The 21,990-nt window shown below is 40.1% G+C and overlaps 1 protein-coding gene across 1 annotated transcript in view; it reads right to left on the bottom strand.

The window, feature by feature from the left end:
- Positions 1-16,555, bottom strand: part of CRYBG1 (crystallin beta-gamma domain containing 1) — a 51,783-nt gene extending 35,228 nt beyond the window's left edge. Inside the window, exons 1-6 of the mRNA XM_081295588.1 lie at positions 14,938-16,555; positions 8,367-10,674; positions 5,089-5,136; positions 4,889-5,007; positions 2,826-2,991; positions 835-974 (exon numbers count right to left, since the gene is read on the bottom strand). Coding sequence (XP_081151714.1) covers positions 835-974; positions 2,826-2,991; positions 4,889-5,007; positions 5,089-5,136; positions 8,367-10,674; positions 14,938-15,632 — 3,476 coding nt within the window. The 5' untranslated portion in view covers positions 15,633-16,555. The remainder of the gene's footprint in view (positions 1-834; positions 975-2,825; positions 2,992-4,888; positions 5,008-5,088; positions 5,137-8,366; positions 10,675-14,937) is intronic.
- Positions 16,556-21,990: the final 5,435 nt, after the last annotated feature.

Here is a 21,990-nt window from a genome sequence, read left to right as displayed (position 1 = left end):
CTTGAATTTTTTTCTCTTTTTAAAAAAATTTGTTCTTTTTAGATATACATGACAGTAGAGTGAATTTTGGCATATTATCCATACATGCAGTATAACTTATTCTAGTTAAGATCCCATTCTTGTGGTTGTACATGATGTGGAGATTCACTGGTTCATATATGAATATAGGACAGTTATTTCCGATTCATTTCACTGTCTTTCCTATTCCCATCCCTTCTCCCTTCCCTTCATTTCTCCTTTGTCTAATCTACTGAACTTCTTTCTATTCTCCCTTCCCACTATCCTCTACTTTAGAGACCACATTCTTTACTGCTGCAGTCTGCACTTTTTATCCTAATTTCTCCCCTATCTGAGATAGTCCCATTTCCTTCAAAATATTCTTGCAGTTTCCTGTGATTTGTGACAACATCCTAGAGGCTTCTGACAGCATTGTGTGAAAATATGAAAGGAAGTGCCCCACATTTTGGCTTCCATCCCGCCTGAACTATTGGGGGTACATGCTTCAGATCACCTCCTTTGAATTACCACGAAGGTATATCTGCTACTCAGCTTTGAATGCATCAGATTCCTCTGACATGAAGGAAAAAGGCCTATGTTAAAAATCCATTTTCCTTCATACTTCCTCTAATAAATTGTTATTGTTTATAAGAGAGGTGAATCATAGTAACACAGGTGCAAAACAATCAGGACTTCATGTATTGTATTAAAAATACCATTCAGTCAATAATTACTTAGCAAGAAAACAAATCAGAAACCAAATATTGTTAGTATTATCTCTGATAATACAGGCATAAAAAAGATTCATTAAAACTATATTTGAAATATAACACTTACGTGCCCCAATGCACTTTAATGGAACATGTCTTCTGCATGACACCAAATCCCTGCATTTCTTCAGTGTCATCAAAGTAGGAATTCAGGAGTCCTAACCCCTCTGGTTCAGTAAATAAGTCAATTTGACTAATTCTGTAATCCTGAAAAAATATATATATACACATATATGATATAGATACAACAATTACACCATGTATTTAACTCTACAGTATGCTTGTTATTCTCTCTCTCTCTCTCTCTCTCTTATTTTTTGCAACCAATTAAAATAAGTTTAAATGTACACTTACATTTTATGGAGTGCCTGCCATTTTATCTCTATCCTGTTTGTACTCACGACTTCATAATATGCCTCTTTCAGGGTAGACACGCTACTTTAATCATATATCTTAACATTACATTCAAAAAATTCAGAAATGCATTTTTTTAGCATTCTGGAACATCATTCTCACATCCTCTCTTGCTTTCCTTGGTCACAGGAGTTCTGGCTACTTTGCTTAGAGGCAACTCTCCAAGTCCAGAGATCTTGATCTATAGAATGGTTGCCCTTCTCTTCCTCAACTATTGTTTTGTGACCACAAAACCACTGGGGTAACTCTCCATGACTGTGACTAGACCGCTATATGTTGGTTTGGTCCAAAATGTAAAGCCAAAACCCACATTCATGGTGATTTATGAATCTCCACACTTAGGTTATTGTTTCATGCCCTGCATAGCCAGGGTCCATCAGATACTCTTCAAAGGGCCTAATCAAATATTTATCAAATCTCTTCTATGCTGCTGAGCTGTGTGAACTATAATACAGAAGAAAGAAAGCTCATACATGCTTTGCTGCCTGAGCTACATCCCAGCCCTATGTTCTCCACTTTAATTTTTTGGGGGTCAGTTCAGGTGAGGCTCTTTTAAACATTACCAAAATGAGGAATTAATGAACTAAAATGGTAACTCTCTTGAATATATGATATGTGTTTCATGTTTCAAGAAACCATGCACACAATCTCTTTAAAAAAATGTGTTCCTGCCTTCCAACATGGTATAATTCAGAATGATTTAACCCAAGGGACTAAATCAGAAAATTAGAAACTGTTAAACAAAAAAGGTTCACACATCATTATTTAAAGTAGTAAAAAAGAAAGAAAAGAAAACCCAGAAATAACTTTAAGATCCACTGAAAGAGGAAATAATAAATGATGACATCCAATTTATGTACTAAATGATAAATAATATCATTTCAATGAGATATAACATTAAGCTAAACCTCAAATCACATAGCAACATGAAAAGCTTTCCTCTGCCAAAAATTGTTGATTGTTCTAGTTTTGAGGCCTTTTATTGCACTTCATGACACCCATATTTATCATACAAACTTGGAATTTTAATTTTCCTCTTGGAAGATCCATGAATCACATTTTTTAAAATTCCATGCACCAAAAAAGAATGATGTTGATTATACCTTGCTCATCAACAAATAAGAAATCAGAAATTTTATGCAATCCATAAAGTGACTTCAAATATCTCAAATAACAGTTTTTAAATCCACATAAAACCCCAGAGTTGAACTATCAATTGAATTATTTTTAGATTATGTTTCCAAAATACAGTATCTGTAAACTACTCAAGGTAATCAGAAATCATGCAGTGGCCAAAAAGACTAAGTAAAGGGAAAAAATAAATCTGTTCACATAGAACTTATTACAACCAGGTTACTACAAAAAGACCATTTGGGAGATTGGAACTAGGGTTCAGGGGTGGAAGATTAGTCTTAAGACAAATTTGTCTTTGTTTATTATGGAAAAAAAAATCTAACCAACTGAAAATTCTTTCTAACTCATTTGAAATGTACAATACTTAAATTATAGAACATTTATAAAGTATCAAATTTTCCCCAATCACTTATTTAATAAAATGAATACATCCCTCAAAGTAAGAATCAATAAACATTTATTCAATAAATATTTGCTGAGTGAATGAAATTCAGATTTACCATAACCTACCTGGACCACATGTCGGATTGAACCAATCACTACAGGTTTATCAGACTCTGCCTCCTCATTTCTTTCCAAAATATCTTCTATCCCCCAGAGACCAGAAAGTTCCAGTTCACCTTCTTCTAAGGGGATGGAATGTCCTTCAAAATTTGGTTTCTCATACAAAATCCAACTAAGAATAAAACACAGCAAAACCATTAGCTAATCTTGGTGAGAGAGGTTTTAATTCTAAACTATTCTGGTATATATATATATATATATATATACACACACACACACACACACACACATATATAACATTTATTATTATTATCATTGTTATTATAATTATTATTATTATATCAGTGACCAATTCTCTAGCAACTAAAATGGCACAAACTTTCCCTAAAACAAACTTTACTTGGTAAATGAAGCCTTTGATGATTCAAGAACAATATCAGGATCATAGAGAAATTGTTTGTTATCACTATAAACATTACAGAGCTATCAATATTCTATGGAATCACCAGTTAGTGGAAATTTGCAAATGATATGTCAGACAAGTGGATGTTAACTGTGGTGGGTTTTTTTTTCCTTAGATGTGTAAAAATCATGTCTCTTAAAGGAATTTTAACATATATTGGGGTCAAATCAATGAATCTTAATACAAAGGACCACATGCATACTAATGGGAAAAGTATCTTATAACTATTCTTCCCAATAACAGTCAAATGCTACAAAAAACTACATGTGGATATATGACACTGCTGCTCTTAAGTGTTTATACTTTCAAGAAAAGAAATAAGCCAGCAAGCTGGGCACAGCGGCACATGCCTATAATCCCAGCAGTTTGGAAGGCTAAGGCAGGAAGATCAGGAGTTCAAAGCCAGCCTCAGCAAAAGCAAGGCACTAAGCAACTCAGTGAAACCCTGTCTCTAAATAAAACACAAAATCAGGCTAGGGATGTGGCTCAGTGATTGAGTGTCCCTGTAACCCCCCCTCCAAAAAAAGAAGCCCACAAAATCTGCAAAAGAAAGAAAAAAAGCACTGTTCAATTAAAAACAAAACTTATGCAAAATTTGTTTTACTACAATTTTCAGTCTTCAAATTTAAGAATGAAAGAAAATTTATTTTTCTAATGTATTCATTCTAATGTATTTGTTGAATACATAGAGAAATATGTTAAAGTATCTAAAATCCTAACAGGAAAGGTGTTATACATTTAATCGAACAGAGGCCAAAAGAAAAGCTTACTAATTTTTAAACCATAGACTAGAGCTCTACCCTCTTTATTTCAAACAAGTTTATAAATAGGTACCAGAGATAAGTATGCCAGATCAGTGATTTTTTTCCAGTTGCTTTCTATTCAACTTCCTGTGCATTTGCAAGAGGCAATTAAAATGGTAAAACAATTTTAGAAACTGTCAAAATGTTTATATTCTCACCAGTCTCTTTATTTAATCAAAAATTATTTTTGTCAAAAATTATAAATTAAACTTTAGTTAAATGTACTGAACTGTCATGTATTTCTTAAAAGTCACATGTGGCCCAACAATATGACTAGTGTGTACATTTTGGGTTGGAGGGAGGGGCTGGAGATTGAATTCAGGGACACTCTGCCACTGAGCCATGCTCCCAGACCTTTTTATTTGATTTTGAGATAGGGTTTGGATAAGTTGCCCAGACTGGTCTCAAACTTGTGAACCTCTTGTCTCAGCCTCCAAGTTTCCTGAGATTATAGATGTGCACCACCACAGCCGACTGATCTTGCAATTCTTCACAACCTCATTTAAAATTCATCAGCTAAAAGTATATTAGGGGCTCTGATGTACAATTAATCCAAAGCAATGTTGTGTGGGATATGTGTTCTACTGCACTTTTCTAAATTTTCTATAATAAACATGAATTACTCTTATAATCAGAAACATGTTTAACCATATTAAATACAAATTCTTTCTTACTATACATACTATTTTCTGCATTGTACATTGATAAAGACATAATAATAAATAACTACTGAGAACCAAAAAGGTGCTTAAGAAGGTAAAACACACAAGCTGTACATCAGGAAGCCCAAGGGCCACTCTTACCATCCTCTAACAACTTTCACGAGTACTACTGGAGAGAGGCTCCAAGAACTGCAATCCTGAATATCCCTGAAAACTTCAATGCACTTCTCCGAGACATAGGGCTCACTGAATATCACCACCTACAAGAAAGTGGAAGTGGTAGCACTTTGCCTATCAGATCAAGATAAAAAATCTAGACTAGAAATAGAAAATAATCTTACCTTTCCAGGTCGGGGATTGAGTTTATTTTGACTACTTCCTCTCAGTGTCTGTAATGAGATGAATAAAAACACAACAAATAATTACAACTTTACATAGCAGTCCTCTTTTTCCCACCTATAATTCTTTAAGTATGATTAAATTTACCTCATGGTTTAACAGTTTTGAAACATGTCCATCTTTATGCCAAACTTGTATTAAAACTCTTTTGAGTTTATATAATTAAGAGCTTCCCCTAACCAGCTTGGTGGCACATGCCTGTAATTCCAGCAACTCAGGAGGCTGAGGCAGGAGGATCACAAGTTAAAAGCCAGCTTCAGCAACTGAGTGAAGTCCTAAGCAACTCAGTGAGACCCCGTCTCTAAATGAAACATAAAATAGGGTTGAGGATGGGGCTCAGTGGTTAAACACCCTTGGATTCAATCCCTAATACCAAAAAAAAAAGAGCTTCCCTCTGCCCCAACTGTTTTTATCATTTCAGGTTTTCTTCAATTAAATGTCTAGAATATTTCCACCAATGCTAGAAACTCAGGGCCCAAAAGTCACACCTATGTTTTGTCAATTCACAGAATAAGAATCAACTGAGAGATTCTAATTCAGATCATCTCCGTGTAATCTCAAGTACATAAAAAGAAATTGGAATGTACTAACCACTTATCTAGAAAGAATTGAGTCAGTTTTATGTGTTCAGACACTTTCTACCAGAATCTGTAAATATTGTGTTTTCATAGTAACATCTACTAGTTTAAATAAAAATGAGTATAGTGTATTTCATAGCGTACACTGCACATGGTATATTTAATACCCCCTTTCTGATGAACAGAATACCTTTTATATGACTTTGAAACTAATTATTTTCAAGACTATCTGACAAGTAAAACCAGAAACACAAAAGACAATAAAAACAGTAATTATACATGTAAAAATATTACAAAACATGAACTACTTTCAATGCTGACCAGAATGCCTCTTCTAGACTAGCCTTTGATCTGACTGCTCTTACATCATACCAAAGTGGGATCTGTCCACAAGATCACAGGAAACCCCACTGGAGCATTATTACAAATCAAAATAGCATATACTTATGTTTTTACATGCGTACATTAGAAGTGGACAAACTAAAGGAAATACCTACAACTTAAAGCAAAATAATTCTATAGTCAACAAAGGATAGGACCTACAAAAAAACATTTTTTTTTACAAAAATTATAAAAAGTCCTATGAAAAAAAAAAACCCCAAAGCATTTGGTTTTTCCTTTTTACTCCATCTGATTAGATTTTCATAAGGAAATTTTATATATGGTGTTGTCAGACATGTCAGATTGTCAAACAACAGAAGTGATCTAAGAATAATTGTAAAAGAACAAAGTTACAATGAATGGGAAGTAGACTAGCAGAAATTTTGTTCTTGAGAGAAAGAGTTAAGAATCTTATGATTTCTCAATTTTTTTTTTTTTTTTTTGTACCAGGTATTGAACTCGGGGGAACTTGGCCACTGAGTCACATTCCCAGCCTTATTTTTTTTTATTTTATTTTATTTAGAGACAGGAATGCGCTACCATGCCTGGCTAGGAATCTTATGATTTCTGACTGCTATAGGCAAATTCAGTTTTCAAAGTATGATCCAGATGTCCCTAGAAGGTTCCCAAGATCCTTTCAGGCTGTCCATGAAGTCAAAGCTATTTTCAAAATAACATGAGGCAATTACCCCTTTCCATCTCTCTCTTCTCAGAAGTGTGCAGAAGAGTACAAGGCTCTGTGACATGTGACAATAGATTGCTTTGAAGGTTAAGGGAACGTGCATTTGTGTTTTCTGGTGTTTCAATTTTTCTCTCAATGTTAATTTCTAATATACTAAATTCTGATAGGCAGAAACCATATTTTATATAGCTTTAAAATGTAAATGCATCCTAAGACCAAAAAGTCTGAAACCCACGGATTTACAAAATCACATGAAAGAGGGGATCTGTACCACCGTGGAAACCCATCTCTACATTTCACAAGAGCTTCCAAATCACAATCTCTGATGGGATTGTTGCGAAAGCCAACACAACACACTGAATCATACTGCAGTGCCTTGGCCAGATGAGGAGAGAGCGAGGTGTCTTCTGCCTGGGCAGTCTATGGTGGATCATGGTCCACGCTTGCCAGGTAGCTGGCTCACAGGTGGACCACAGAGATTCAGTTCCATTCCTGTTTATTCAGTTCCACTCTGGTTTCTAGGTGAAGAAAGCTGAGCTCTAAACCTGATATTCTGCCTTCCTCTTTCATTGTCCTCCCTCAACTTGAGTATCAAGCTTGGTGGCAAAACGGCACAAATTCACCTGAAAAAACCGAGGAAAGAAAACAACCTCTGGGGACGGGGCTAGGGCTCAGCAGTAGCGCTCTTGTCTGTCATGTGTGAGGCACTGGGTTCGATTCTCAGCACCACATATAAATAAATGAAATAAACATGTATCAACAACTAAAAAATAAAAAAAAAATAAAATAACTTCTGGCTGGGATATTGCTCAGAATATATGTTTAGCATGCACAGGTCCTGGGTTTAATCACATGCACACACAAACAGGCAAAAGGAAAAAAAAAACAAAACTTCATACAGTCAGGTGAAGAAGATGGAGAAATCATAATTGTCCCTCAAAATCATATGTTGCTGTCCTCTCTATAATATTTAAAGAAAGATCTAATGTAAACCAAAAATTTTCTGCCCTAAAACTTTGCAGGAAAACATTTTTTTTCCTTGATGAAAACTTATTCCTAGTAAACAGAAAATGCTTTCTCAACTATAGGGGATAAATACTTACAGGAAGAATAAAAGTAAAATTTCACAACCCAAAAGAAGGAAGAAAGAAAAGCTTTTGTTGGCTGTGTAGGGCTTTCCCAATAGAGGAAGCTGCTTCACAAATCTTCAGAATTCTAAGAATAGTATGGAGTGTTTTTACACCGAAGAGGTTAAGAAAAAATGTCTTATCTACCTCTGAATTCTCAAAGCTTTTTTTCTATACTTGTCATAATACAAGTTGCAAACTCATATGTGCCATAAAATATGTAGTTCACTTGCCCTCCTAGATCACGCAATGTCTTGAGAAAAGAGTCTTAGTACCTTTTTTTCTTGGGCCCTGACAATTCCTTCTACATAGAAGGGTTTCCAACAAAGGATGAATCAAAACTTCTGCGCCCGAGCATGACCATTTCTAAAGAACAACATGAACTGCTCATCATCCCTCTCTCCTCTAGCTTTATCAATACTCCAAATAAATGACACCATGTTGGTACTTACCGTGGCATCTGACAATGGCATTCCAGAAAAAGAAATGCCTGGGTCGTACAGGCTTGATTTGAAAAGACCCATGAAGTCGGTATCACTGTTTCCATGGTTTGGCAAGTTGGATTTAAGAACACTTTCAGTATGATTAGCCTTTTCCATACCATCATTGTTTTTCAGTTTGGAAAATTCTGAAAATTTCGATTCTGGCAAGTGTAGATTGCTTCGTGAATTCAGGTCTTCTTTGTTTTCCTCTTTTTGCAGGTGTTTTTCCATGTGGCTTGGACTTTTCAGATCTGAATGAGATGCATTTGCCGAGTTGAAATTGAAGACCTTTAAGGAGTGGTGAGGTGGAAGACTTGGCTGCTCTTTGTCTAAGCCACAGGGCGGGGCACCCTCCTTCAGGGGCTGTACCACTGAAGACCGAGACAGAGAACTGTTCTGAGAAGTGCTGAAAGAAGTGGTCATACTGTTGACTGATGTCACAGAGGGAGAGAAGACTTTGTCTTGTGGCAAAGAAGATAACATGCTTGAGAAAAGCGCACTCTTCTCTAACCTTGATCTCTTAACTCCACCATTGGTAATGTCCCTGTTCTCTTTGTCATTTTTTTCTAAAGTGGACTGAAGTTCACTTTTTCCATTAGTAGTGTTAGTGTGCAAAGACTTGAAGAGGACACTCTGCTCGGTGGATGCACGTTTGGGTCTCAGTTTGGATTTGGGGTCGAGGTTCTGCATCAAATGTAAAGCAGGTGACATTTCTGTCTGGCTTTCCTTCTTCTTCCCCAAACCGAAGGTGAACACATTAGGGTCAAACACCTTTTCTAAATTGTCCTCATGAATAGGAGGCATAGCGAAGTGAGGGGCAGGGGAGTTTGGCATCCTGGTCTTCTTTTTCTTCTGAGGCACACAAATTGTGCTGTCCATATTTTTTATAATTTCCGTGAATTTTTCCATATCAGAGGAAGAATCAAATACACTATCATCACTACCAGCAGAAACATTCAAAAGACTGGTAGGGGTGTCCTTGCCATTCACCATGTTTTGATCTGGCCTCGGAGGAGTTTCTGAATGATTTCTGCTGGTGGGAGAGTTGACAGGGCTACACTCAGCCACCGGGTGTTTTTGGCTGCCCTGACTTTCAGCCTGGATAGGCAGAGCTTTCTCGAACTCTGGTGGTGTGACGTGTGGGACAGATTTTGCCACATGTTCCTCTTTGCCATGAGTGCGTTTGGGTGATGTGCCCAGGACTTCCTCTTGCTGGGGAGCACAACTTGCAACGGAAACCACTTCAAGTTCATTACTGTGACAACTTGGCAACTGCACTTCTTTAACTTCAGAGTTTTCTGAAATGATCTGGGAGCTCACCTCCTGAGGGCTCTCCACAGGAAGAACGAAGGACCTGACCTGGACAAGGACCTTGGATGGACATTCATTTACCACAGCTTCTGGGCTGGGCTTTGGGGAAGAAGGAGGGTTTCCTTCTCCTCCTCCAAGTTTGGACAGGGGAATTTTCTCACTGTGATGAGACACAGGCAAAATACACCCATTATGGTTTTCTGACGCTTTAAGATCAGTGCAGGCAAAATTGCTCATGGGAGCTTGAGCACATTCGTCTTTGGGAACATCCACAGGCAGAGGAAGAGAAGGCTTCTTGAATGACTCATCCTGGGGCTGTGAGTCAGGCAATGTACCCTGGGGCTTTGGAAGTGAATCTTTGGCATCAAGAATTGTGGGGGTGTCTTGTGCTGTATCAATCATATTTTCAAGTCCAGGTCTTTTGCTTTCAGCAGCCTCAGAGTTGTCCTCTCCTAAGAGCTTACGGTCCTTGACAGGAATCATAGCAGCAACCACTGGTTCTGAAGAACAGCCAGCATCTGTTTGCACATCTGCTTTGTCATCTTGGTTAGGCTGGGGACCAAGAGCTTGACCTTCGGTGGGCTCCCCTCCCATTTCTCTGGCTGCTGAGAGAATCTCTTCTTTAGGGAGAGTGACTTTGGTTTCTGTAGAGGGTTCCTTCACCACCACACCATTATGGTGATTATTTGGCATTATTCTCTTTTCTGGTTGCTCCATTTCCTTGGCTTTTTTGGCTAAATTCAGCTTTGCTCTCCCAACAAATGTCTTATTAGAGGGAATGTTCCTTGTGCCTCGAATGTCAGTGTGTCTTGGACTACTGTTCACCCGTTTGTTTTCAAATAAGGAGATTTTGGTAGCAGTGTTTCCCTTATGAACTGGCTGGCTAAATGAGTTATGCTCATTTGCTAAACTGTCAGGATTCTTCGGGGTTTTCAGGTTTAGTTCCACGTGTTTGGGTTTGGCAGGGCTGTGAGAAAAAAGAAGTAGGGTAGTTACTGGCTTAGTTTTAAAAAGCAAACACACAGGCCATTTTACTAGAAAAGTATGAAAAGCCAATATCTTTCTGATAACATTTTTAGTGAAAATTTTTAAGCTATGCTAAATATGCCATCATTTATTTTTAATGGATGTTTTGCTTGCATATTAAGAATGAGAAGATTATATAGTTAAGAAATCCTAAGGGTGAGGGGCTAACAAGTTTACTAAATGCCGACATATATTAATGCTTGGCACTAGAGTCAGAAGATATTACAGGATCTGAAGAATAGTAGAACAAATTCAAGTGCTTAATGCATTCCTGTACTTAAAATACATAAATTATTTCCCCAAACATCAATGGCTTTTATCTTAATTCTCAAAAAAACTCAAAAGATTAGATTATTAAAAAGTTCATCTATTATTGAATGTTGTTCAATAGTATTTTGTTCCCATCCTTCTTTAATAAAAATTTTGATTACATTGTGTTCACTATAGGAAATTTGAAAAAGACTTTTATAATCATTCATAATCCTACCACTCAGAAGATACCCCTGTTAATATTTTAGTTCATTTCCCATCTTTTTATATACATAGTTAAGTATTTTTTAATAGAGCTGAAGTAATTCTGTTCATAGAGTTTGGTATCTTGTCTTTAAAAAAAAAAAAAAAAAAGAAAGGAAGCTTCACCTTTCTGCATTAAAGTCCATTATACATTAACCATAATTTAGTTGTTATTTATTCAGTTGTTGGTTTTGTTACCACTTACCAGGCAAAAGGGCTCCCTCTCTGTCACATTTCTTGGATATGACTACCCCCTAATGGAAATAATGGCTTTGGATGTACACAGTGCCTTCTTTCATAAAAACAAAATGTGCTCTGTTGGGCATGTGCTGGCTCTAGTTCTGGCTCTCACACTAATTATCTGTATGAACTTGGTCAAGTTACTTTACCTCTCTGGACTCTACCTTCTCTATCTTTAAAGAAAAAAATAATAACACCTAGATGGTTTAAACAGACTTGTTTTTATTTTCCCCTTACATACAGTTGAAAGAAGTCTTGAAGTCCTCTTTAAGTCCTTGACTGGGGTCAGTAGAGACTGCAGAACAGGGATGCCCACCTCCTTTCAACCAATCACTTCCTGCTTACCTGTTTTATATATTGCTTCTATGTGGCTTTTCTAGAAGAAAGGGTTCTAAAGATTTTTTTTGAATTGCTATAGTGTTTATAAAGTGGAAGAGAGAAATAATAACCACTAACAGTCACTGATTGCCAAGCACTTGAGAAATGCTTGGTTTACTTAATGTACAGCTTTGTATATTCTGTTTTAAGGTGAGGAAGTAGAGGCTTATCGAAGATAAGTAACTTGCCTGAGGCTGCACAGCTAGTAATTGGCAGAGCCAGGAAGCAAGTCTTCTGCTCTCAGACACCATATTCCCATCCACTATACATGCTGCTTCCTTTTCAGGGTCAGGCTAGACTGGCCTGAAAGACTGCTCCTCTTTCCATCTTTATCACTTAAGGAGTCAATGAGTTATCAGGAGATCTATCAGATAAGTTGATCAGATAGTGTATTCTCATAGAATACAAAAGTGGAAAAGGACAGAAATTCCTTGCAGGTGGAGCTTCCAGAAGGAACAGGCAGAATAACTCTGGGGGAGACACCTTATCCTTCTGGATAAAATGAGAAGTCTGGGCTAAGTTGCCAGCAAGTCCTCCTCAAAAGAGAATTTGGATTTTGATTTTTAAACTTTATTTAAATACTAAATTTTATATATACTCATAACTTTCTTCCAGGCATTGCTTTCCCCATTGACTTCATAAAATATTGAGGCTCTCTTATTTTAGGCCCACATCTTAAATTTGAAAGCAAAATTTACTTATAAGCATCTCTTTAAAGATTAAATTGTAAAACCAGTGAGATGATTACAAAAAGTTTACAAATGCTGTCTCAATCAATGAGGGAGAGCCACATAACAGGGAATATACATTTTTAAAATTCCCACCAATCAGCTCAAGGAACAGTCCTCAAGTCAAACATCAAAGTGTACCTTTGCATGTAAATGGAAAACACCACAGGTTAGCCAATAGCTAAGGATAGGAAACATCTGCACATTAAAGATTTACACCAGATCAAAATACCTTTTACAACCAGACTTTCTGTGCTATTAAATTCTGCTACCAAGAGTCACTGCAATTAACCTAGTTCAGACTGATTAAAAGGAAGGCTCCCATAATTCATGTTGTAATGCCTTCATTAAAATGTGAGAGGGGAAAAGAATCTGAAGTCTAAAAAGCCAAAGTTATTCTAAGAGGAAAATTCTCCCTTCTTTTAAACTTATCATTTTAAGAATTTCAACATTCATTGGTACAGAACTTGGAAGAAGTAATTTTTCTAATACTATAAAGAAGCATTCAGCTTCTTTATACTGTCATTATTTTTCAGGGAATATACAATGGTTTTTCTAACTCTTCAGTCTCAAATTGTTTTTTAAATATAACCTGATTAACATCGTTACTTGCAGTATAGCCACAGGAAGCATTAAAAGGGTCTGAGAACCCCTTTAATTTGACCCTCAAACAGAAATGGGTCAAAGGACTAGAAAGAATTATTAATTTTCCATCTCAAATAGTTTACCAATTCACCAAGTGCGAGGCACTGTGCAGAACAAAATTAAATAAACCGAGTGGCAAAGAAAAGTTTTAGGTAGAAGCTAATCAATTCTGAGAAAAAGACAGTTGGTTTAGTTCAATAGAAAGCAACAAAGGAAGAAGAGTTCCATTGTAAGAGCCACTTCCTGCTGTTTGTTCACCCTATTCCTAAACAGTATAACTTTTCTGGTTTTTTCACAGCTCTCTCCTGATTGGAAGACAAGTGAAACGTCCTTAATCTAGTATACAACAACTTCTCTAAACTCACACTTAGGAGGTTTCAGTGTTGGGTCACACTGGTCTTCTGCAAATAATGAGCATCATTCACAGCTTATGTCTCCAACGCTACTGTTACAGAATAAATAGCTGACTATATCAAAGGTCTCTAAGTTGGCAGCTGGTAAGGTAGCTCATGTTATTCATTAAGCAAATCTTCCTCAAGTGTTTACCAGACTTTCTACTCCAAAGCTTACTTCTCCAAGAAATCAAACAGAATGAAACCATTCAAGAATGCTAATGTGAAAATACCCGCTCACTTAACAAATGTGTGAATGCAGGAAAAACTAGAGCACCGTAATCATTTTTCACCTGTGCTAACTGGAGTGCGGGATAGGAATGGGGGAAGTTTTACATCATATCCTGATCCTGCCCATCTATACAAATCACATTTACCCTCAAGGCACTAGCCTCAGTTCCTCCAAAAATCCCTCAGTGATTTTGTCCTCCCTTGCACTCCCCCAGCCTTCACAGCAACAACATCCATTTGGCAGTTTTATCAGATATCACCTCACGTTGTTTGATTTGTGTGCTTCTTTTGTGCCAGAAGGGGCCATAAACATTTCAAGGGTGGCATGCTGAATCATATTTATACTATTTTCCTCCCATAGTACCTAGAACAATACTCCGCACAGAAGGTACTCAATAAATATTTGTTAAATCAATTAACTAACTACTCATAGTTACAGTCTGTTGTTTTGTGCCTTCTCACTTAGTAAATTATTTTCCAGTAAGAACACTTTTTTCTTTACTTCAGTAACTGAAAACTGATTTTCAACCTGGGAGCAAAAATAGCAGGCTCTCTAACATCAGAGAAAGAGGCAACCAAGATTCTTGTAATAAGAAGTTATTTTGTTGTTGTTTTTAAGAGCTTTAGGGCAATGCACTAAGTTCCACAGTGATAGGACACAAGTCAGAGCTACTGAATATATTAGTGTTTGCTCCATATATATTTCAAGAATGTCTTACAGGTATGCCCGTGTACATTTTGAATAAAGGCTATAATTAGCTCGTGTCACATCATTAAGTCTTATCTGCATTATTCACATAAACAGTGAGCCTCAAGGGATATCCTAATTTTTATATCAATTTAACTTAGAACTTATATTAATAAGAATTATTAAGATGTCTCCCCCATCTTCTTAAATCTTAACTCACATTATTGATTAAGGACTGGGTCCTTTACTCTCAAAAGTTCAACACAGAGGAGAAAATTCAGCACACAGACAATTCTTCCACAAATGCAAAGACCGTGAACTTCTCAGAGCTCCCCACCCCCAGCACGTCTGCAGACACACAACTCAGGACCAATTCCGCAGCTACTTACAGGGTCACTTTAGTGGTCACCGTCGACCTGCCCACACCGAAATGGTTCCTGGGCTTTAAGCCGTCGGCATCCGAAGATCCGTACGATCTGCCCAGGTCTTTGCTTCGGCCTCCCTCTGCCCGGCCATCGAAGTGGTTGGGGAACGGACCCCTCTTGTGCTCGGGCTTGATCTCTGGCAGCAGGGAGCTGCTCTTGACCGTGAGCTCACGAGGAATGACCCGGGCCGCCTCCTCCCCGCAGTCGGCCGCGGTGCTCTTGGCTACGGAGCTGGGGTCGGACGCCGGCGCCCTCTTGGGTGGGGACTCCTTGGCAGGAGACCGCGGGCCGCTGGCAGGCTGGCTGGGCACAGCCTCCGGTACGCGGCTCCTGCCCTTCCTCTTGGTGGGGGACGAAGCCGGGAGTGGTTGTTTGCTCCGGTCGGACTCCCCTCGAAGCTGCCCTTTGGGGCCAGGGCTGGGCTTGGACTCCGAGCCGGCAGCGGAGGCAACGCCCCCGTCGAGGGCCGCCCGCGGAGATTTCACTTTCTTTTCAGCAGAGACATTCTCGGTGGCCGCATGGAGCGCCACCTCGTCGTCGAACACCGCGTCGTCTCTCGCCGCGCTCTCGGGCAGAGTGGCGTCTGCGCCAGGAGAGTCGGTGGATTTCTGAGATTTCCTCCGCCTGCCCGATCTGCGACCGCTGGATCTCCTCTCCATGTCCTCAGAATCGCCGCAATCTTCGGCCCCGGGAGTAATCACCACAGGTTCTTCCACCTCCGACACCTCAGTCTTACTCAAATAGATATCCAAAGTCAACACTTTGGCGGGGTGGGCGCGATCGCCACGCGCGGCTGTGCCGCTGGCCTGCCCGGAGCTACTCCTATTTTCTGTGCACTCGGCAGGACAGTCACCTGGCGGAGCAGATGCGCCTTCACCTGGCTGGATGCGCGGGTCTAAGCGCAGCAGGGAACTTTCTTGCGCACCCACGCTAGGGGCTTCCTCAAGTCCTCCGGCGGATTGCTCCCGGGTGGGCGACCCCAGCACACTCCTCGCACCTGAGGCTGTCTCCTGTTCACCTCCAGTGCCAGGCAAAGGGTCCGCCCCCAGACTGCGGGAGAGCGTCTCTGCGTGCTCTTGCCTAGAGGAATTCCCTGGTGTGGAATGCGGCTGCTTGGCAGCGGTGGTGGCATCTGGGAAAGTCTCTCCCTCGACCTGCAGAGGTTCTAATTGGGGTGAATCACTTTCATGGCACTGCTGCACAGCCGCTGCACTGCTGCTTGAGCAAGGTGACGGTTCGGCATCAGAGGGGACTGCCTGGACACAACTCTCCGAATGCTCGCTGTCTGCCTCCAGAAAGGATCCCTCCTCGCTCCTGTCTGTCCGCTTTGGTTGGCTGCTCTGAGACTTACTCTTGTCGCTCTCGCTTTCAGGGAGTTTAGAAGAGGTTATATCTTTGGGAGAGACTGATTTGACACTTGGGCTGGTGGGGCTCTCTAACCCATTTCTGGTGCTCCTTTTCTTTCCTGACGTGAATAGAGTGCCAAGTTTCCCCAAAACAGGCTTCCTTCTGTTGTCTTCTGGTGGTTGTGCTCTGGACTGGAAAATAAAATGGAAGGGAAGAGAAAATATAAGAATCTGTTTTTCCCCTTTAGTAGCATATTACAGAACTACTACAAGCTAAATGGAAGTAGAGTTTCTAATTGAAAATGCGAAAGTTGTGTCTTTTTTACGTTTTTTCCAACAAAATTCTCATTTTACTTTTTGAATTTTTCTTAAAACACCACAAGTTTTTCAGCACTACATTACTTAGATAGCATTTCCTTTTTTAAAATTCATGTTTTTTTAAAAAAAAATTCGAAAGGTCCAAATAATCATATAGGCAAATGAAACAACTCCAGTTTTCACTAGCTTGTTTTTTTACTTCCTTCCTCAATAAAGATGCATTTTCAAAACAGCCATACTGTTTAGTGTATGCAGCAGCAGTACACTACTAAAGCATCTTAGGAAGTTTTTCCAGAACACCGTTCTTTTTTTATTGGAGGGAGGAAGGGTTAAAAAAAAATCATAGCCCTTCTCCAGAAGGTTTAAAAAAAAAAAAACTGGGTTCCACAGACTTGCAAAATGAAAACATTAAGCAAACTTGAAATCAAGCACCTGGCCCCGCCCTTAGCAAATCAGCGGCGGGGAGAGGAGGGCGCTACTCTCCAATGGGAGATGCGCGCGAGCATTCAAACTCCCGGAGCGATTACCCCACCGCCGGTCCCGCCTCTTCCGGGCTCAGTGGAAGGTTTCTCCCTCCTCCCTTTCCACCGCGGATAGTAAATAGGAGGGACTTTGTACCAAAAGGGCGCGAAACCTCCTCCATACACCTGTCCCCTTGCCAAGGGCACAGAGCTGCGCGCGGGGCTCTGCCCACTCAGCCCGCGCGCTGGGACCCGCCTCTCACACCCCGCGATGCCCCAGGTGCGCACTGGCTGCAGTTCCTGGGACCCGCCCGCCAAGGGAGAGGTCCGAGCCGCCTAACTATGCGCCTGGGTCCCAAGAAGCAGAAAAATCTGCGCTTCTAACATTTCCTGGAGCAAAACGGCCGGTACCAGGCGCCTCTGCCGGAAGCCTGGAGAAACCTCAGAACAAATAAACAAATTCGCCAGTGGGCGAGGCGCTCGCCTGGATTCGCCGGCGCTGGAAAGGCGGAGGATGGTGGAGCCAAAGGGCGGCCAAGGAGAGGAGGAGGCCGGCTGGGAAAGGGACCTTGGCTCCATAAGAGGGCAACCTGTGCCGGATAATCGCCCCTAGTGACACCGAGCTCTCAGGTGTGGTCACAATCACTTCAGAATTAACTCATACACTCAAAACCCAGATGGTAGCTGGTGAGACGGAAAAGATCTCCACCTTTTCAGGAAGGTGAACTACATTAACTACAGGGAGATTTCTAAATCACCCTAAAGCAATTCCATTTCATTTGAGTTACAAGCAGCCAATGGAGTTTGAATATGGAGGGAAATTAAAAAAAAAAAAAAAAAAACCTGAGCATGCAATGAACAGGGTCAACAAGCATCTTCTAAGACAGTCCTGGCAGTGTAACATCCTGTAGTTGTGCTACCTACAGCCTAGTGAGGTAATGCTGTTACCTCACAGAGGGACGAGGGAAGGAAACTAGGAAGACCAAGAGACTGTAATACAGTGTATTTGTAGGAGCAATAAAGTCGGGAGTCAAAACCTAAGTCCCATAGATTTTTATTTTATCCTCCCGTCAGCCCTTAAGGTAGGGAGTCTTTTTTATGCCCATCTGCCAAGGTTACTTATCCCTGTCCAAGGCACCATGTCCAGTAAAGTCTTTCTGACTCTGAATACAGAGTTCTTTGTTTTACTGCTGGACTGGCCATCAAACATCCTGAAAAAGTAGCTGGAGAAAATAGGTTTGAGTCTATTGGTTGAATTCCAGTCCCTGTCAAAATAAAACAGCTAAGTGTCTTACTCCATCCTGCCAATTATGTCGAAATTCATTTTTCTCATGCTGTGAAGGTGCCTGATCAGCATTAGAATTGGCATTTCCTCCCATTTTTGGCTGTTGTTTCTTCACAAAACTAGTTGCTTACTCTTCAACTCGTCTATAACTATTTGACTAACCCTTGGCCACCCCAGGGGCAGCCTGTTTATCGCTTGCCAGATTGTTCAGTTGAATTTTCTAGGTTTTTAGAAGTTTGTTTATACGCACATCTTCATAGCAACTTCATTCATAATGGCCCCAAACTAGAAACAACTCAAATGCCCATCAACTGATGAGTGGATACACAAATTGTGATACATCTATACACCAAGACTACTACTGGGCAATAAAAAGAAACAAACTTTTGAAACATGTTACTGAGATAGATTCACTCTCCTGGAAAAGAGAAAAAAAGACCCTTGGTAGAAGGAGACCTGGATCCATGAGCTTTGAAGGATAAGGAAAACAACAACCCCCAGAGGAAGAAGGGGAGCACTAACCCCCAGGGAGAAAAAGGAGAACAATGGGTCCCAGGGAGAGAAGGAAAACCATTGGCTCTGGACTTCTACCATTTCCCAGCAACAATGGGCTTTGAACTTTCACAACTGTTCCCTCAGACTGTCCAACTGACATATTCTGCTATGATTCAAGTCTAAATGAACCCTATAAAACTCAGGCCCCTCTTGTAACCAGTTGCCATTTTCCTCCTGAAAATGTGCCCCTCCAGTGCTTAATAATACATCACTGGTCTGTTCCCTTTTATTTTTGTTTTTGAGCATGACCAGTCATACTTGTCTCTTTAGTTAGATGAACAAAACCTTCAGCATATCCCTGTAACAGGTCAACTAAAACAAAACCATCATTAAAATGCACCAGATTCAAAGACTTAACACAATGTGCCTACCACAGATTTATAGGTAGACTGCTTAACTGAAAAGAAACATTCTGAACTCCAAATATTAGCTGATTGACATGGGGTTTTTTCAAAGTAGATTGCTTGAGAACCTGAACATTTCTTCCTAGGAAAATCATACACACAGTCACAGAGCTCAACCCTAGTGTGTCACTTGTCTTCTCTGTGAGACAAGGGGCACCCACACCCTGGCTTTGGGGTATGTATACCCTTGAGGTCCTCAAGTAAATCGTTGCTTGTGCCTTGCTTTTGACATATCCTGGAATTATTTTCAGCAATGTAAGTTAAGACCGCTGAGTTGAGGTCCCTTTGCCCTCTCCTCTAAAATACCTGTCTGGTGACATGACAACATGGATGAATCTCAAAAGCATGACTACACTAGGTGAAAGAAGCCAGACCTAAATGGCTGCATACTATATGGTTGCATTTATACATCTGTGACAATTCAAATCTAATACAAAATTATAGAAAGTAGATCAGTGGCTGCCTGGGATCAGGGGTAGTAGGTGGATTGTGTCTGGGAAGAGATAGAAAGGAAATGTGGGGCAGTGGAAATGTTCCATATCTTGATTGTAGTGATGATAACACATGAGTGCATATGTTTCAAAATTAACCAAACTGTACACTTATAATAGGTTTACTGGTCAGGTGTTGTGGCACATGCTATAGTCCCAAATACTTGGGAGGTTGAGGCAGGAGGATTAAAAGCCAGCCTGTGTAACAGAGTGAAACCCCATCTCTTTATTTAAAAAAGAAAACTGGTTGGAAAAACAGAGATCATATAATAGGCAACCTTAAATAACTGAATAACAATTTGTAAATAATCTGATAATAGCAGAGAGTCACTAAAGTTTTCTGAGCAGCAGATTAAGAACACCTTATATTGGATACCAACAGTGCCCTATAGAGGGCCAATGGATATCACTGTGGCTTTTATGACTGTAATCCTTGGTCATTGCCCCAGATAAAAACCTTTCATTGGAAAAAAAAAATAGTTGGAAATGGTGGCACATGCCTGTAATTCCAGCTATTCGGGAGCTGAGGCAGGAGGATTGCAAGTTTGAGGCCAGCCTCTGTCTCAAAACACAATTTAAAAGGGTGGAGATGTAGTTCAGTGGTAGAGCATCCCTAGGTTCAATCACCAGTACTGCCAAAAAGTGGGGGGTGACGGGGGTGGGGTGGGATCAGTGATGGAGATGAAGCTCGGTGGTAGAGTACTTGTCTAGCAAAGTGCAAAGCCCTGGGTTCAATTCCCAATGCTATACACACACACACACACACACACACACACACACACACACTATAATTTGTCATATAAAAATTATATCCATAAAGTTTGAAAAATAAAGCTTTCACTGAGAAATAGCAGAAACATAGTGTGTGGCACAGTCTGGCTTGGGTACACATTTCATGGTTCTTAACGTAGGGAAGTGGCCCTAAAATCATTTCAAGGATGAACCCATTTACAGGGAATTCAGTCTTCTCCCAAGGGAAAAGTGGATCTCCAGTAGCATGATATCTCTGAACAGGATCATCTGAGCAGGGCTCACAGTGCCCCATTTCTCCTTAGTCACATCCTCTGGCAAAACCCCTTCCTGAACAGGATATACCTTTCTTTTCAAACAGGGATTGTTTGTTTCCACTGTTCACAGAGGAAGTGTGGCAGTTGAAGAATGAATTAGATGGCCTCATGGTTGTCAAAAAGTGTACTTTATTGTTCTTTGGGGTTTTGTTGTTTTGTTCTTTTAGATTACAAAATGTGTTAGTAAGTATGAGCTTTTGGTTTTGGAGTATTATACCTAAAATAGCAGGCCACAGACCCAGTACCGTCTCCCTCAACCTTGATGATACTCTATTAGAAAGGGGAGGGTTTTGTAAAGAGACCATCAGGGTCCGTCAGGCTGCTTCATGCTCCCCAGATCCCCTCCCAGCACTCCAGTCTCCACTGGACCTGGGGAGGACCCTGACTGTTCTCAGGCTAAAAGCTTTCAGAGCCTATGCCATGCTGGGACTTCCTCCGTAGTTATCTTTTGACCATGTGTCTTTTGCTCACCTTAAGGCACACCTTAAGGCACACTATGCATAATCTGTACTTGGCACCCTCGAATCCATCACCCATGCCCTACAGGATGGAAGCAATCTAACGTAGAACTGTTTAAGAGATGGCCCAGGAGTTGTGTGCCAGATCTGTTCTAGAGTGTTCTTGTTGGCTAATATTAAATGTGGCTCATTAAGGGACATCATAAGCATTCTCCTAAGATGAAACTCCAGCAGTGTGTAGAGGCCCAGGCAGTACTGGCTGCAATGCCATTCTGTGAATCTCAATCTTTTTGGTATCACAGCATCTGCTATCTGCAGATGCCACTTAGCGAACATTACCTTTATACTGTTGTGTATAATTTCAGAAATTTGTGCTACCTCTCCAATTTGTGAAGAACTAAAGGTTGGGACATACACATGCCAGGGTAAATTGTCAGTATGCTGCAGTATATCCACGATGTCTAGGAACACAGGCAAATCATATTTATTGTACTTTGGGGTTTTGTTGTTTTGTTCTTTTAGATTACAAATTGGAGTTATTGCTTCAAATTTAGAAGCATCAAAAGTCATGTTTGAAGGTTGAAGAAAAAATATGTTGAGCACATTATTTGAAAATTTAACTGTTTAAAAGG

This window comes from Spermophilus citellus (genome assembly GCF_964194105.1).
Source record: "Spermophilus citellus genome assembly, chromosome: 5".
In the NCBI taxonomy this organism is placed as follows: Eukaryota; Metazoa; Chordata; class Mammalia; order Rodentia; family Sciuridae; genus Spermophilus; species Spermophilus citellus.
Note: the sequence above shows the minus strand (reverse complement) of the source record. Positions and strands in the feature narration are given on the sequence as shown.